The sequence below is a fragment of the Pleuronectes platessa genome, chromosome 9 (assembly GCF_947347685.1).
Source record: "Pleuronectes platessa chromosome 9, fPlePla1.1, whole genome shotgun sequence".
NCBI lineage: Eukaryota > Metazoa > Chordata > Actinopteri > Pleuronectiformes > Pleuronectidae > Pleuronectes > Pleuronectes platessa.
This window is the reverse complement of record NC_070634.1, coordinates 10,270,089-10,287,956: the sequence shown is the minus strand read 5'-3', so window position 1 is coordinate 10,287,956 and position 17,868 is coordinate 10,270,089. Positions and strand designations below refer to the sequence as shown.

At 42.4% G+C, this 17,868-nt stretch overlaps 1 protein-coding gene across 1 annotated transcript in view; it reads left to right on the top strand.

Moving 5' to 3' along the window:
- ncanb (neurocan b) overlaps positions 1–17,868 on the top strand; it is a 129,352-nt gene that overhangs the window by 85,354 nt on the left and 26,130 nt on the right. The window contains exon 13 of the mRNA XM_053430699.1: positions 5,449–5,562. Within this exon, the coding sequence (XP_053286674.1) occupies positions 5,449–5,562 (114 nt within the window). The remainder of the gene's footprint in view (positions 1–5,448; positions 5,563–17,868) is intronic.

Sequence of the window (17,868 nt, the reverse complement as noted above, 5' to 3'; positions counted from 1 at the left end):
CAGTGTCCAAAATAGGTTTTAACCAGCAACATCAAATTCATTTAAATAAGCCTTTATATTGTAATTTGTGACCAATGTGGCCTCATAATTAATGTATTGAGCTCCCAGGATTCTTTAATACTCACTTAGACTCTTCACATTTGATTTAAGCAGAATATATTTTTCCAGGAGTTGAAGAGACCTCCACAAAATTGGCCACTATTAGTCGGGATTCTGCCTCATTATTTGAGCAGAGGATGTTCTTCACTTTCCAATTATTAAAAGTAGAGTAGACTGTTTCTGAAGTGGACTTTGTAATGTTAGAGTCCTGCAGAGTTGAGTTTGACCTTTACAAAAAATCACTTCCTATTTCACAATAGCTGCTGGATGGCAGCAGAAAGTTACATAGCTGTATATACCCTCTCCTGAAAGCATTTCATACTTTTTATGGCACAGTTACCAGACCACTAAAATAATATATCGTGTTTAAATGCATTGCCAAGCCCAGCAATCCGTCTTTCTGAGCCTTTACTACCCTCTGAGTGGACTCTCTCTGCTTGACTCCCTGGCAAAATCTACAAGGATTCATAGCCGTGAAATTTTCTGGTTGCATTTGAGGTGTTGTTTATAAAATGGAGAAAAGAGCTGTTTACTTTTTATTTGGCCCCCAGCGTTTACAAACTCTGCGGCTCTGTTGAGAATTGAAAGTATAAATCTCAGAGTTGCAGGGTAGAGAAAGAAGCTGTAGAGGCTGCAGAGCTGGGAAACAGAGGGACATACGAGTGGGTCCTTGTTGATCCTGGGCTGGACACAGGTTCGGTGCAGCACACAGGTTTTAGGAATTGAATCTGATCTATTGGACATGAGGAATAAAGCCCAGATGGAAACCTTCTCCCAACTGTTTTCTGTTTGCTCTCTGTCCCTGCCCCTTCTTTCTGTCTCCCTTTTCAATTATTCATATCCTGGTTTTGGACACATGCCTGCAGTAAGTCTCCAGATATCTTGTCAGCTGACACCACCCCCGCTTTGTCTGGCCGCGTTCATCCCATCCTCCCCCATCTTCCTCTCCCTGTCTCCGTTTCCCCATCCTCAAACTCGCCAGAGACGGGGATAAACAACCAGAGCAGGTTACATATTTACATCTGTAATCAAGCGATCCTATCCAAACTATGTATTTTCCAATCAGCAGGGAACCAGATTTAAACCTCTATTTCATATTTGAAACTCCTCTGCCATTATATTAGCTCCATCAACTTTCTCTCAGTCATTCGCTGCCTCTCCTGATAGATTCCAAATGACCGAAGGAAGCATAGTAGCATCACTAGCGTGTTAGCTGCACCCAGCAATTACCACAGCGGCTGGCACCTGCCTATCCCCCCCCCATCCGTGTCTCCGCCAGCAGATAAGTGGAGCACTGCTCTCCTCCACTCCCCTGGAGACTCCGCTAGTGCCCAGGCCTGATTTTGTTGTACCGGGGAGTGAGCCAGAGAGTGATTGACACACATACGAATGCACAAATACAGACACACACATGCACACACACGCTGCCACCTGCTTAAGTTGGATGGTTGTCTCATTAAGCCAGTCGGGCAGAGTGGAGACTGAGTGGACTCTGAGTGGATGTGGGCCTGCTGTGATTTGGCCCTCGTCGCTCTGTTTGAGGAGAGCAGAGAGAGGTAGACGCACAGACGCTGTCGGCACAGACATACGGAGCATAGCGGTAGGAATAATGATATCTTTATGAAATCAGTTATTCAGATTTAGCATGGCAATGAAAGGTCCCTCCTCTACTCAGAACATGTTTGGGTTTTTGTTACTTAAAGATGTTTATTTCTTGAGCATTGAAATATTGTGACTTAATAAGTAGATTGACTTTAAGTTTAGGTCAAATTGTTCCAGATGCATGTTTTTGTTGTTACCAGATCAATATCAATACATTTTTTAATAGCAATGTAACATTAACATTCATTTAAAAATTAATAATAAAAAACTGATGTATTCAAAACTAAGCAACAATAACAAAATGACCATATTGCGTGTAAAACTTTACCTCTGAATAAATATCAGACAAAAGCTGATGATGATGATTATCCTGTAGAGTTTTTTTACACAAAAACAACACAAAAGACTGTATTTAAAAATCTGTATAGCTTTGTTTTGTGTATATAAATAAACAACAGAAACACACGTTATGATGATACACTTAAATGTGGGCAGGGTTTCCCATGAAATATCCAGACTCTGGCAACCTGCCACATTCTAATTTGTCACTCCAATGGATGAACCAACATTTTTTTACACTTCTCATATTAACCTTAAAGATCTTAACTTTGTGTATGAAGGGCTATTGAAGGTGTTCTGGTTGGCGCTGCGGTCCCGTCACTCTGAATCTGTTGCTCTCGAGAGTGACCTTTGTTACTACCATGGATTGAATTGATTCTGTGAAATGCTGATGGTGATAAAAACGCTGTTCTGCAGATGACATTTTATTAATTGGAAAAACACATGTTTCCCTGTGTATGCAGTATATGTGTATGCTCTCTGGTGGACAATTTATGGACACCTGATCAAGTGATGCATCAGCATGGACACTTATTGACGCAGCTCTGTTTTGTATCAAAGTTGTTGTTGACAGCAAACATGAGCGTTACCTTCACCACACTCAAACCCAGAGCTACTGTTTCTTTCAGCTGCTAATCAACATCTCCATCTCATCAAGCTCTTAGAGGTTTGCAGAAAATCTCATTAAAAACTGTGAGTTTTTGCCCCAAGGCTTTGAAACTGGTTCTGAGAAACTAAGAATGCTAATCTTTAGAAGTTAAACGTCTTTCTGAAAACACGTTTTCTAAGGCACAACACATTGAAGATTGGTTTGGTCTATATATATATATTCATTTATACTATTTTTGTTTGAATTTCTTCAGATATCTTTGAACTTGAATTACCCACAGTGCCACTGTATCTACTTGCCTATAGTGGCCACTGTATAGCAGATGTTCAGAGCTGTACACTTCTGACCCCAGTGCTCCTGAAATGCGAGGGGTGGTCCGACTCTTTACCCTCGTGCTGCAGGAATTAATTAGGCCAGATGCCGGCTCATATTAGTCCCACTAGCTTTTTCTTTTTTTCAAACAGCTGTACTGACAACCTGCTCGTGTGTCGGTTCACAGCGAGTGCAAGGGGAGGGATATTTTCACTGTCTATCATTCATCGTGCCGAATATTTCAATTACACCACAGAGGTTCATTCGGGGATCTGTTCTCATGTTGTCACATTTAATATCAGACTATCGTGCCACATCATTCGCTCCAGTCCCTGGCTGCACCTGTGATCTGCACCAGAAATAATAGGGTTTTGAATATCTGGGGAAATCATGTGTTTTGTCTGCCTGATTTAAGATATATCAATTGCAATAATAACAAACTGAATTTGTATAGAGACACAGAAGGAAATATTCACGAAGACTTGTCATCACACCTTTTAACTCAGACTACTTTGACTGACTTGGTCATTATGTGAGGATCAGTGTGGATCGCCTGGTGGTGGTTACAAACAAACCATCGTTTAGTCAGTCAGTGGGTGCATCTATAATATATAATGCCAGTTTGTGCTTTTATTTATACAGTCGAGACTTAGAAACGTAGACTCTGAAGTATATGGTGACGTAATGGCGTGGCTCTAAGGCGGCTCAAGCCCATGGAAAAGCAAACTGGTTCTTAAAAGGTTTGCAGGTTGAACCGGCTCTGGACCAGCAGCACTAACACTCGGATCACTTTGATGGAAAAAGGCTCTGTGTCATGAAGTAGCTCAGTATTCTCTTGTTGGAGGGGAGTAGACCACGGACCAGTCCTTTATGTATCCGTTAATTGGAGTGACCAGTCGTTCCTCCTGCTACCTGTGTGATGAAGGCTGAACCAGTGGCAGCATTGTAGTATACAAGTATTCGGTCCTGGATTAGAAGCCTAATTTTGATGTAGATAAGAGAGGCTCCTGCAGTGATTTCGTTTTGCACTTGAGGGCATTACCATTGTAAGAATAATACAGTAAAGATATACCCTTATGTCTCCTATTGCTCTTTGCTCTCATACACAACATTTCAATCTGAGGCCAAACTGTGTTGACCCTGATGATGTCAGAGTGGTCTCATCAGGGTCAACACAGCTTTTTTCACGAGTTTGCTCCTTTCAAAGAACTGAAGATCTTATGTTTGTACCTCTTGAACTAAACTTCATGTGTAAAATAAGTGGACATTTAAAGCTTAATAGAGATCAAGTGTTTGATTATCCTGTCCCATAAAACTAGTTTCTTATCGGCGTGTTCCATGTTGTTTTCTCTCTGGCTCTGCCTGCTTTCTTACTTCTCTTTTTTTATATTCTTCATATTCCCCCCCATCATGAGTCAGACAGTTGTACATGGCTATATGATATATACGACACACTAAACCAATACACCATTTCATTCCACCTCCTCCAGAGCCTTTAATATCAGTCAGCAGAGCCGCAGCAATGAAGCTGCCACACTTTTTTATCCAAACAGACCTGAAATGACGTCTTCCTGCAAAGCTCCTGTAATCCAACCCTGAAACCTGCCGGCTCCTCAGATTCATAGCTTCATATTACCTCTCCTCTCTCTTTTTCTTCCTCCAACCTTGTTTTCATCACCTCTCCTCCTTATCTCCTCAAATCTTCCCTCACTCTTTCGCTTTCAGACTTTCGCCTGACTCCCTCTCCTCCGCCCGCCCTCTCCCTCTCCCGCTCATGCCGTGACCTCTTGCCTAAGCTCCAGGGATTCGCTCAGTTTTTGTGATGCTGGAGGATTGTGGGATACCAGCTGCAGTTTTAATGATTTTGCCCCCAGGCTCAGATCACCCAGAGAAACACAGTGACCAATTTTTGGCCAAATGAGTAATCTCACCGCTGCAACGCCTCTGCAAAATGCATGTGTGGATTAGCATTTTCAGACTTAATTATGACACTGCATTGAAAGGGATGTGGGATGTCCACAATCACACACACTGGCACTTGTTTTTCAGGCTCCTAGCAAAGAGTGTTGATTTTAAAGATGGAAGCTCATCCTCCATCTCATCTCTGAGCCTCCTCGCCTACTCTACCCTCACTCTCATGGCCCGGGTTTGATGGCGGGGAGAGCTGCAGCACGTCCCTGTAAACATCCCGCAATTAGCATCATGTGCTTCAGTGCGTCCCAAACCGATCACTGATGAAGCCCAATCAATTCACTTTAATTATAACTCTCTCAAAAACACTTATAATCTCTGCAAAAGTTGGATCTCTCCTGGGTTTGTTCAGTAACGAGCTGTAGAAGATATTTTAAATAGTGGTCCTTTGGAAAGTGCTGTTGGTGCATGTGTGTGTGTGTGTGTGTGTGTGTGTGTGTGTGTGTGTGTGTATGTGTGTGTGTGTGTGTATCTAACCCAAGCCGCACCCTCTCTTTTTCTCCTTCTCCCTCCAGACATTGATGACTGCCAGTCTAATCCATGCCAGAATGGAGGAACCTGCATCGATGAGATCAACTCCTTTGTGTGTCTTTGTCTGCCCAGCTACGGAGGAGCTACTTGCGAGAAAGGTAACCATGTGGATAAATAAACACTCCTTTGCTGTTTCACTCATCGATTCACCTCCTGAAGGAGTGTGTGCTGAGCCGAGGCAGAGTGGAGAAAGAGGAAGAGGTAGCACAAGAAATATAATGACGGAGGAGGATAAAAAAACGATAAGATGGGGGAAAATAGATAAAGATTTAAGACAAAGAAGGTGAAGAAGCAAGGTGAGGTGAGCAGACGGAGGGAGTAGGATGAATATGGGGAGGGGGGGGGGAAAGGGAGGGATAGAGGTATGGATGCAGTCCAGGACAGTAGGACGATGCTAAGAGTTCAGAAGTGGAGGGAAAACAAGGCGGCTGAGAAAGACAGAGTTAATGAGGATGTTTAAACAGACAGTAGAGAATGAGGATGTGAATGTAGACAAAGAGGTGGAGGAGGAGACGCTGGAGACGTGGGGGGGGGGGGGGGGGTCTGTGGAATAAAGTATCGGCTTCGTACAGAACACCTGCGTCCAGCTGGTTCCGTCTCTCATTATGGGAACTCCCCTGTGAGAAGAGCGACGTGAAGGAGGCTGTTTCACATGCTGCACGTTCCATGAAAACATGGCTGACGAGTCAGAGCAGAACAACACTGGGGCTGTTGTGGACATTAGGTTTGGTTGTCTCTTCACCCAGATAGTTGGTAAGAACCTGATCAGTTTAATCTGATTCTCGTCTGGAGTTTGTTTCCCCATGCAGCCAAGATTTCAAAATGTCCTGCTGATCGCTGCACGTTGAAGTAAACAAGGTGAAAACATGGAAAAGGGAAATAAAAAGAAATAAGGAATGAAAATAGATCAAATGTGTCAGCCTCACTCAAATTAAATCTTAAGATTGATTAATTATGCCCGTGGATCCAGAATTGAAACTCCAGTGAGGAGAGGTTCCCCTTGGTGCTTATTTGCACAGAAACAAAAATTGTTTCTTTAATCTTGTAATATTATTAGTTCTTTCTAATTAAGTTTATCCTCATAAATTGATTTATGAAAGTTTTTTCTCATTAAGTTATTTAAATATTGTGATTTTTTCCTAATTAAATTACAACTTTATTCTTACAACACAACAAATTAATCACTTAGATTAATGCTGAGATTTATTTTATAAAGTTTTACTAAAAACAGTGACTTTATAGTGAAAAAATAAAACAGAAGCTTTCAAACTGTATGAATTGAAATGGAGGCATAGAAGGAGAAAGATTGAGGTGTAATCCACAATTTGCTAAATTAAAACAGTCATAACTTGTCACATCTGACCACAACGACGTTGTGACACATATATTTTTAGATTCAACTTGGCATTCACGTTCTAAGTATATCATTATCTCCTTTATGTCCTTCACGAACAAACATCCATGAATCCGCTCAGACTTCACAGTTGAAAGAATAAGCTTACTGTTCCAGAAACTGCCTGCGAATCGTCACATTTTTAGGTTTGCTTTAGCACTAAAGATTCCCGGAGCTAGTTTCTCTAACAGTAACGGCTCAATGGGTGATTCAGCATTATTTGAATGGGAAGTATTTGAGGGGGCACTGTTGTCACAAACTTTCCTGGGGGTTGTACGTAGTGTCACAGTCTCCCTGCAGTAAACGGAAAGGAAATAATGGGAATCAAATGTGTGAGTTTGGATCACCAGCAATGTGATGTCTGAATAATGCAAACTGTAAATCGCTTAAAACACATTTAAACAGCCCAATTAAATTTGAATGAAAGACACAAATGATCATTAACTATAGAGATGGAGAGTTTCAGGTTTTAGGGCAGGAGATGGTGAGTGATGGAACAAAGGAGAGGTGGAGGAAATCTCAACTGAACAACACAAACCTGTGAAGTTCCTCTGGTCCAGTTCAACCTTTGACCTCGACTGTCAGACGCGTTTCTTTCCTGGATGGGGCTGGTTTGCAGTGTCTCGATGTGGGACTGTGAAGGCAGAGCAGTCGATACAGAGACGCAGGAGACAAGAGAATGATGTCAGAGAACAGCTGATTAATAACGTAGTAGAAGCTGCCGTCGCTTTGACAAGATCTTCCAGAAAAAATTACATGTTTGAAGTACAAAAAACAAATGTTCTGTTCAAGAGTCCGTGGAATTATTTACGTGACCTTTGACATGTCAACATGACTGCCTTGAAAATGGTCCATTTAAATGACTGAACACCAATTTTTATATATGAAGACCACTTACTCGTCAGTGTGCGTTACAGAAGAAAGATTAAGATCGACAGCATGACGGTTCTCCAGAAGTGAAGCAAAAGTGTCTCGATCCCCCCCCGGTGGCAGGTGGCAGTATAGTATCATAAGCCCCTCCCCCTCAATCTTAATAGATTGGTCATGGTAAACGGGTTAACTCTAACCCGAACTAAAATGTTGCAATACGTTTACAATTTTAAAAGAAATTGGAGTAGTTCTTATCACATTAAGAACCAATTATTGCTACTTAATTATTTCTTTTTATTTGATGCCTTGAAAACAGGGTGAAACTTAACGCATGTTCAGATTCAAAATAAGTATTTTTTTAGTTCTGATCTGTTTTTTAAATAAATGGTCCATTGAACATCCCACCACTTCATGGAGGCACCACACGAAGATGCCGGAGTGTCCCTTTAATCTTACAGCGTTCCAGATTAACTCTTTGATGCCCTTTTTGATTTTTCACCACAGCAAGCCTCACTTTGGTTTCTTACTTTGGTGATTTCCCTGTGGTTGCTTCTTTAATATTCATGCCCCTCCTGCGGTACAGTTCATGAATAAATGAACAATTTCTAGAGACGTTTAAATGTGCTTAACTTTAAGGCACTTTCAACTTAAATGTACAGCATCTATAAATCAGGGATGGTCATTGTGAAATGTGTTTTTTGTCTCTTATGTCCTCTGCCCCAAACACACACAATCATTGGCATAATGCATACCAGAGCCCCTTACCCTAACCTGAACCATCCAAACTAAATGCCTAACCCTAACCCTATCCTAACTCCAAAACCAAGTCTTTATCCTGAAACAGCAGGTTAAAACATCAGAAAGTGAGGATCACCCAAATTGTCCTCACTCTATAGGTTGTGATCAAAACGGCCCTCTCAAAGATAGCTCTGCAAGTACACACACATACACCACTACAGCATGCCTGACATGCACTGGAGCCTCCGCATGTCTCCTCCCCTGCTGCGCTGCCGCCGTCATGGCTGATTGAGAGCAGCAGGTCTGATTGTGTAGATCCAAAGTGTCTGTTTCCCTGTCGCTTTTATCTCTCACTGCTCCGCGCTTGCAGAAACACAGGATTCGGCAGTGAAAGGTACAATTCACAACAGGCGTCTCTTTGCCGTTTCACCGTGATCTCAGTTACAGATCCAGAGGGAGGTCTGAGCGCTGGAAAAGAACTCATTCGCTCCATCGACGCTTTCATCCATTTAAATGTCATCCAATTGGTCTCTGTCTCGCTAAAGTGGTCCGGTTCTCTCTGTCTCATTTGCTGTGGGTACTCAAGCTGTGTGTGTGTGTTTGTTTGTGCATGTTCAGGTGTGTGTGTTTGTTTGTGCATGTTCAGGTGTTTGTGTTGTGAGCTAACAGCCTCGGATGCTGGGTAGATATGGTCCGCTGCTGGTTCGCTCTGTAACCATGGTGATCCCATCTGAGAGTCAATAATATTAAGTTGACAAGTGCTGGCTGTAGTGAGAGAGAGGGACATGGTCGGTTACTCTGCACTTATTGTTTGCACTGTTGTTAATGAGGCTACATCTCTGTCTGCACAGCTTTATTTAACCAGTGCAGTCTCTGTTCTTCACATGTCAGACCGACAGATATTTCTGACTGACAGATGAAACACTCGTAATGATCTGTATTATCTCTCCTTTCCATATTGTGAATAATTCGTGTGAATTATAATTTTAAGAATCCTTGCTTCTTTGATTCACTCCAGAGCTTTTTCAGAATTTCTCTGTGTCATTAGTAAGTTCTCCTCAAACAGTTCTGCAAAATACTGTCACTTTTTATTGTTTGTGTGCTGGACGTTGTGTGCAGAGCTTTCTATGACGCAGGGTTGAGTAACAACACTCTGTGTTCATCCTACCTGCATTGAAGATTTCACAGTCAAAGTTTTTCATAAAATTTAACAGAATTTTGCTTTTATTAAAGTGTCTGGTTTATGAACATGTTTGAGTAATTTACTAAACTGCTGTTATTTCTTTACATTGCATCTTGACTACTTCAGAAGTCAATCAACACAATCTTCAGACACAAGTGCACAACTTTTCTAGTTAAAAGCTCCTTAATTCAGAGCAACACAAAGCATTGCTTCAACGAAACAAATCTCGTGCTTTTACTTTTAAGACACATTGCTTAAGACGAAGTGATTCTATGAATGTTGATACCATGGTGGAAATTAACAACCGAAACCTGCACTTCCCAGCTAGTTACAATAAACATGCCAAGTCTGAAGCCACAAGAGGTGCAGACACACATTTGTGGAAGGAGTTGGTGGATTCAGCCCCCATGCAAAACAGCTCAATCTGTGCTTTTGCAGTTTTTTTCTCAAAAAACGTCTGTTTTATTAATGAATGGATATTGGTTTAAAAGACACGGCACTAGCAGAGGCATCACTCAGTTGTTTCACTCTCATCTCGTCCCAGCTCTGAAACTCACTGTTGAGTCCGTCCTGCTGGTTTATTTTTTGGTTTCCTGCCTAATCAGCGGAGGCAGAAGCCAACTTTCCTCAGCCTGACTGAGAAAAAAATTGTGAAATAGAGAGAAGCTGTATTTTCCCCCATCGTTCATTGCGCCGCAACATTTTTTTTCTCTTCGGTCTTTCTAGGGAGAAAAGCCACATAACATCCACGAGTGTGTGTGGAATTGTTACTTTGCTTTTTCACTGTTTCATGTTGCCTTCCTCTTTTTCCCTTTTCTCTCCCCACCTTTCTGCTGTCACTCGCTGCATCTTCTTATGCCTCTCATCTCTGCCTAACAGCAGGAGGCTTCGTCACACTCTGTGACTGTGTTCCTGTGTCGCTGTGTGAGTGCGTCTGCTGTTTGTGTGCATGTGTGTGCGTGTGAGTGTGTGTGTATGTGTGATACCTCTGCAAAGTTGAAGATCTTTTAGTCACAGACGTTCACACACAAAGAGAAACACAGGCAGATGCATATGTTGCAACTTAAAAAAGACCCGTGTTGCATCTTACAGGTCTCGGCCGCCCAACCTCAACCAAATCCCAACCATGCTCTGATCTCAGAACCAAACTTCAGCCGTCAAACGTCCCTTTGAAGCAAATGAGGACCAGAAAAAAATCACTTCAAGGCCCCAAAACTCTTTTTTGTCTGTTTCTCTTTTCCCTGCCACACAAACAAACAAAAACTCCCTCTACCTACCCATGTACCCTTCCCAAATATCAAAAGATGTCTTTCCTGTCTGTTTATTCAGCAGCACCTTGGATGGCAATCTCACACTACGACTCCGAGAAGACAAATTAAAGTGCTGTGCAACATCCCTGAGTTACAAAACAACCAACCGAGAATAATCGTATCCACAGGAAATGTGTTCTCTCTCTCTCTCTCTCTGTGTTTCCTAGCAGAACAAATATACAAATTGGAAACAAAAAGCGTTAAAGGAGTGTGTAACTAATGAATGCACCGGTGTTTGCCTGCTGCCTGGTTTTCTTTGAGAACTGTGTTTGCTGCTGCTCTAAGCTCACAGAGAAGGACAGCACGTAGTGATTCACTCTTCATCCATCTTCTCACACCCCTCTTCTGTTCCCCGCCCTGGTTCCATATGTCAAACCATTTATTATTTTAAGACGTGCAAAATCCCCCAGTAGAGCCGGACAGCTGCCAGGCCTGCGGGTCAAGCAGAGGCAAACACACAGGTAGGCATGTCCATCAGGAGGGACTTACATTTGACAGCTGAACACATTGTATTGTCAAGAAGGACAAAAGAACATGATGTGATATATTTAAACAATTATATTGGCATATAGACACATTTGTGACGTCAGACAGATAAAAAAAGGTGTGGAAGCCAATTCGTACAATAATAATAATAATAATAATAATAATAATAGGCCTAACTTTATAAATCCAACCGGGTTTACAAAGTGCATTGATAAAGCAGAGACTCAGGGCCAATCGCAAAAATGAACTCGATCTGAATAACTATTAATTATTAACTAATAATGAATAAAAGCAATAAGAAGACGGCTTTGTGTCAAAACAGTTATTACAAATAAAAAGAATAGGAAAAATAAAAAGAAGATGACAGCATAACAAAGAAGCAAAAAAAAAAAAAAAACAATACAGGGAATAAAACATAAAAAGATTAACGTCAGAATTCCCCCATGCACGGTCTGGATGCTGGTGGTTGTTGATGGTGGAAGTGATGCACTGGAGGAGATTGGGTGGAGGCGGGTCACAGTGGATCAATGAAATGACAGCTGACCATGAGAAAGACCCTGTTCAGACCTGGTAGTAACATCTGTCCTGAGTGAACCGATCAAAGTTCATTGCGTCATAAGATCTGATCACTCAAACTCCATTTGGGAGACTGTCTGGGTTGCATGTGGTCTCATTCTTTTCACTGTGTGAACAGTGATGCATTCTGGGCCACATATGAAGGCCCAGCTACTCAGTGTTGATGTGTCTGACCCGCCACAATATCAACAGTGTTCAGAGCCTTTTCCTTAGAATCTATCTTTAGAGCAGAGCTGCATGAGATTCCATCCCCGTCTACCTCTCTCTCGCTCACTCTTGCTAATTCACCAACACACACACACACACACACACACACACACACACACACACACACACACACACACACACATACAAACAGACAACGGATACATCTGTGAACTCAGACTGGGTAAAAAAAAACATTTGGTCTTTTTGCAATCACAAATGATTATTTTTCTCATAGAGCAGGTGGTCACAGGGGAAACTTTGATGGCTTATTTTGATACCAGATGTGAACAGATCATTTCAGATGAATACCAGGTCTGAACAGGGCCAGAGAGAAGAAAGCATTTGGCAGCAACAGCATGATTGGCTGAATGGAGTTCTGGCGGAACCTGATTGGACCATTGAAAAGTCCCACAGTCAGCGGACTAAGAAGCAGGAAGAAGGAGAGAAGGAGACATAGCGGGGGATAGAGAGACGGAGAGAAAGGAGGTGAAACACAGCAAGAACTGTGAATAACGGTCTCAGGGAAAGTCTTCCTGATTTAACATTCATGACGATGACGAGACAATGAGTTCACCCCAAAAGTGTGTTTGTGAACACAGCGTCTAAACCCTGTTCACGTTCAATCGTTCTAGGCTGGAAGCACTCCGTTTTCAAATACACTCAACATACACATACACACACACACACAAACACACACACACACACGTGTACAGACAGGAAAAACAAATACAAGACAGCATCACAGAGGACAAAGTAGAGCAGAACTTTTCCCCCTGAAAGAGGACGACGGGTGAATCTGGGGCAGACGGATGTGAACAGCAACAGCAGTGTTGCAGATTGGAGGCAGGCAGCAGACGCTGAAGTGAGGCCTACACACTGAGACTAATGACGAGGAGAGCAGACCGAGCCGACTCACAGTGGTGGGAAGTGTAACAGAAAGTACCAGATGCACTTCTTCTCCTGTCACGTCTGTGATCGCACTCGTTCTATCACACATCAACTTTCACAGTCGGCTCAGGTGATGTCACTGGCGTCAGAATTTGCTGGAACTAAAGACGTGCCGTTTAAAAAATGACTAAAAAGTCTGAGGGAAGAAGAAACTATCTCTGTAGCCCACTGCACATCTGAGCTTGAAGCCTGCAGGTGGGGGCAGTGGCTGCTTCTACACATCTGAACAAACATCCTGCAGCAATACCCTTTAAAACCATGATGAATGAACCTTATAGTAAAGGTTTGGTGAGGTAAAGGCATGAGAACAACTTTGGAAAAGATCTTAGTTTGGATGAAACTATCTATTTTGATAAAACCTCTGCACATACATCGGAATATTAGAGTCATTAGACCTGGTCCGATTAAAATAGTTTGAAAGTGTACAGCTGAAACTCACATATATCTGTGAGTTGAGTTAAAAAGTATTCTTTTTTTAAAGTTCCTTCCTCATTTATGTTTACAATATCAAACATGTGGTGAGAGTCTGGGAACTATTGAGTTTGTGCTGGAAATAAAAAACATGCGACCTATGTTGGAAATGGGAAACAAACTGAAACATCATCCACACTGAGCCTGGCTCTATCTGACTTCCTCCTTTAGTCCCATCATAACAACAGGGCACTGTCGCATGAACGTAAACCTGCTGAGCACTTGCTAAAATCATTGGTTCTGACCGTTTTCTAGGGAGGGCCGGCTCGACTGAAACAATGGTAGTTAAGTTGGATTGTGAATAATGTCGGCACCAGGCTTTCATAAGGATAAAGAAACATATCTCAGATTATATCTCTAGTTTTTCTGCTCAGAAAAGGGACTAAAAACTAAAGATAGAATGAAACAAAAATAAAATGTTGAACATTATGTTGTTATGATACCATTTGTATTATTTCTTGATAAATTTGAATGTAGGTATACTATAGTTTAAATGAGTTGTCCAAAGTTATGCATGTGTCCTTATTTTGACCTCTTACCTGAAATACAGTTGCAGTTCTCTACTGATCTGGTCCCAGCATTCACAGGTCATCCCGTCCCTCATGTCATTGACTCTGCGTCTAACGTTTCTTGAGGTTTTATTGGGCAATTAGATCCGTCTCTCTAAGCTATTTACCCCGTGCTCTCTTTATAATCGACAGTCCTCCGAGCACTCTGGCTGAACTTTGCCGTTGGATGTTACTTCCTACTTCTTTATTTATTTGTTTGTTTTTCCATCTTTATCTTTATTGTTCTTGGAGTGATTGCGTGACTCAGCATCTGCCTCTCCCGGAGTCCAGAGAAAGGCTCAGGAGGAAGCCATCGGGCGTTCGCCAACTTTGCTTAATTTCTTATGCTTTGTCCCAGACTGCACCGCCGCCGTCCAAACCAGTGACTCAGCAGAAAGCTCGGCTCAAAATTAATTTCTTTGCGTCCTCCGGGTATTTAGAAGCCATTAATGCTAATGAAGATTCATGCATCCTAATAACATGGTGGACACGAGACCGAGAAAGGAGGGGGACGGATCTTCTGGTTTTACCTCGCCCACAGCAGTTTCCTGAAGTTTCATGGGAGTACGTTGAATGGCGAAAAACAGGAAGGTACACGTGTTATATATCCCTGAAGTCTTCCCTAAATCTGGCAGAGGCTGCAGCAAACCATCACTTTCTCTCTGAACTGATGAGGTTGGACAGATGGGGGGGGGGGGTAATTAATTCTCATTCAAGGTGCTTAATTAGACAATGTTCCTGAAAATGCCGTCATTTTCTCCCCCTGATTGGAAGGAAGTTCAGTCAGCACAGAAAGATACAGTGAAGAAAAAAGAAGAGGAAGCATCAGAGCAGGTGTTATAATAGATGAAAAGAAAGTGAGAAAGAGATGGAGGGAGAGAGAGAGGGAGAGAGGAGGGTTTGTGTTCCTCTGCTGTGCAATAATGAACGTTTCTGATGGAGAGGTGTAAAGGAGCACTTTGAGCTCCGCGAGAGGTTTAGTGGCTTTTGTTCCTCTTCGCTCTCATATTTCCAGGAATGATTGTGTAAGTCCTCAAACAGCAGAAGCCTGGCTCTTACTGTTGCACTCCCTTTTGTCTTTCATTGGCTGGCATGCCACGGTTCATTTCCTCCACAGGAACTTTTCCATCGAACTTTCTTGGAGCTCATCGTGCACCTTGTTCCAGTTAAGTTTCTTGCTCGCTCCTGTGGCATGACTCTCTATTGTCTCTGCATTTTTACAGTTTCCAAAAAGACAATAGCTGCTTGTATCAATATGATGTAGGAAAGTGTGTCTGACTTCCTAACTAGTCTCACAAAGATCACTGAGAAAGAGCACAACACAAAAATGCACTTTACTTAAGTTTTAATGAGATTATGTCTCAAAAAAAACGAAGCACAAAACTCCCAGTGGAGTTTTTCGTACACTGGTGAATCTATTATTAAAGGAAAAACCAACATAAGGTTTCTTTGTAAAGTGTTGAGCCATCGCCAGCTGCTAGAACAGCTTCAATGCACTTTGACATACAAGTCTCTGAACTCTACTGCAGAGGTAAACACCATTCTTCCTAAAGACTTTTTTAGAGCGGCTGCTGGGCTCAGGCCACAGAACTGTGAAGCTGTGTCACCCCTGCTGCACATAGAGCTGCTCATCTGTTTATTCAAAGTTCAGTGAAGCTAGACTCATGAACTGGGATCAGTTGTTGTTGCTGTTGTCACGAATACACCCGCCAATCGCCGTGTGTGAAATCTTCAAAGAGACCATTTGACGAGGTCACCGAATCCGACTAGATTTCTAATGGGCTAAATATCTAGACAAACTAGGAGACAACAACCACAGCCAATCAGGGCGCAGTATGGTGAGTTGCCTCCTAAAGGCCGAATTATAGTCCTGCGACTGCAACCGCGGAAGGCCACGCAGCTGCATCGACGGACTCGTTTTGGTTTATACTTCTCTAACGTGCTGCGCGTGTTGCAACGCAATTCACCGCCAGAACAATAGGCGGAGTAACGTTTTTTTTCAAAGACAAAACACACAAAGAAGAGACGTCTTCTTCTTCGTCGACTGTTTATTTACATTGCCACTCCGGCTCCTCATAGCCTATTTCTGGCGGACAAATCGGCCAGTCAGTGACGGGTTATAAAATTGGTCATACTTTCGGATCTCTTCTGCCAAGTGCTCTTCTATTTGGTCCATATTCGTTCTTCTAAATCTTCCGTGATTTCCGCGTATTGTGGGGCATGAAACCGGAATCTAGACTCTGGACGGGATGTAGTAAGCAGACCAATCACAAGCCTTGCGGGCTGCGTGAGGCTCGCGTCGCTTTGTCGTGTAGTTAGAAAAATTGGCGGACACACGCAAGCCCGCAGAGGGGACGAAAGGGGCGTGTTGCGTGTCTTGCGTGCATGCGTGCGTGCGTGCAACCCGACTATAATTTGGCCTTAACTTTTGCTAAAAATGATAAAACTATTGTTTTTATGCAGAGCACTAGCTGAGAAAGTCAGCAGAAGCTCGAGTGGCTCTCACTCTGGCCTTTGTGTTAAATACACCTCCTCCGGAGAAACAGTGGAACACCTCTGGAGTTCAGTGCATGTCTGAAAGCAGCTCTTGAAAGTTGTGTAGTATGTACTTGGCATTAGGGGCCTTGCAAATTTGTCAAGAATTATTCATGTGAGCATATTACATTTTTTCCATAAACTTTTTCTTTGAAGACCAGTGTCTGTGATTTTTGCACCAGTACCCCTCCTACATATGTGCCTGTAGAATGCTTGTTATTGCCGACACAGTCTGATCCCATTGACATTCTCAAACATCTGAGAAAGAGTTGCTTTTCTGCTTTTCCTTTTATATCACACTTACACTCATCAAATGTGAGCAGTTGATCACATTTTCTGGCTCAATTAACTCATGTGTTTCCCACAGATCTAAATGCAGATTTCACTTCGGCCTCTGTTATTGACACACGCTGCTCAGCGGAGGTTTGGGAGTGAACCCTCTGCCCTACATGCCCCAACAATGAACCCACTTTCAAAGTCACTTAGATCTTTTCCATCTGCAGTCTTGCTACAAACTCAGTATCCACTGTAGCTGCTCTGAACAGGCCACAGCGCACGACTGGAAGCATCTGCATTCGTTATGTTTCTCCGCTCATTTATTAATTTTTCCATGAATTTATCAGCCGTCTCTAGCTGACGGGTGTTTTCCCTCTTTCTGGCCGTCCCTGCTTGTCACAGACTGCTTGTCGGACAGTGTTAAAGCAGTTATGTATGAAAGATGAATCCTTTTTTGGTCTGATTTGCCTTTTTTTTCCATAATTTTTTTTGGTTGAAATACAAATGTGCCAAAAGAAAGATGACTTCCTCAGGCTCCTGACTTCCTGGTAATCTCCCTGAACAGATTTCTTTGGCCACTTGAGGATGGTTAGCAAACAGACGTCCTTTTACACATTCAGCAGACACGGAGCAACATTAGCATTCATTTGAAGTTGTGTTACTTGCCACTAGATTAACATATGTAAAATATTCACTCTACTTTTAGCTTTAAAGAGCTAGTTTGACTCCCGAGGCAGATGTTCACCTCTGCTCACCAGCTACCCGCTAACTTTGCCTGTGTGCAGTTTGGGAATGAGCAAATAGGGTAGATTGAGTTTATTCATTTTTTTAACTGTTAACACTTCCTTGCTTTTGTTGAAAAC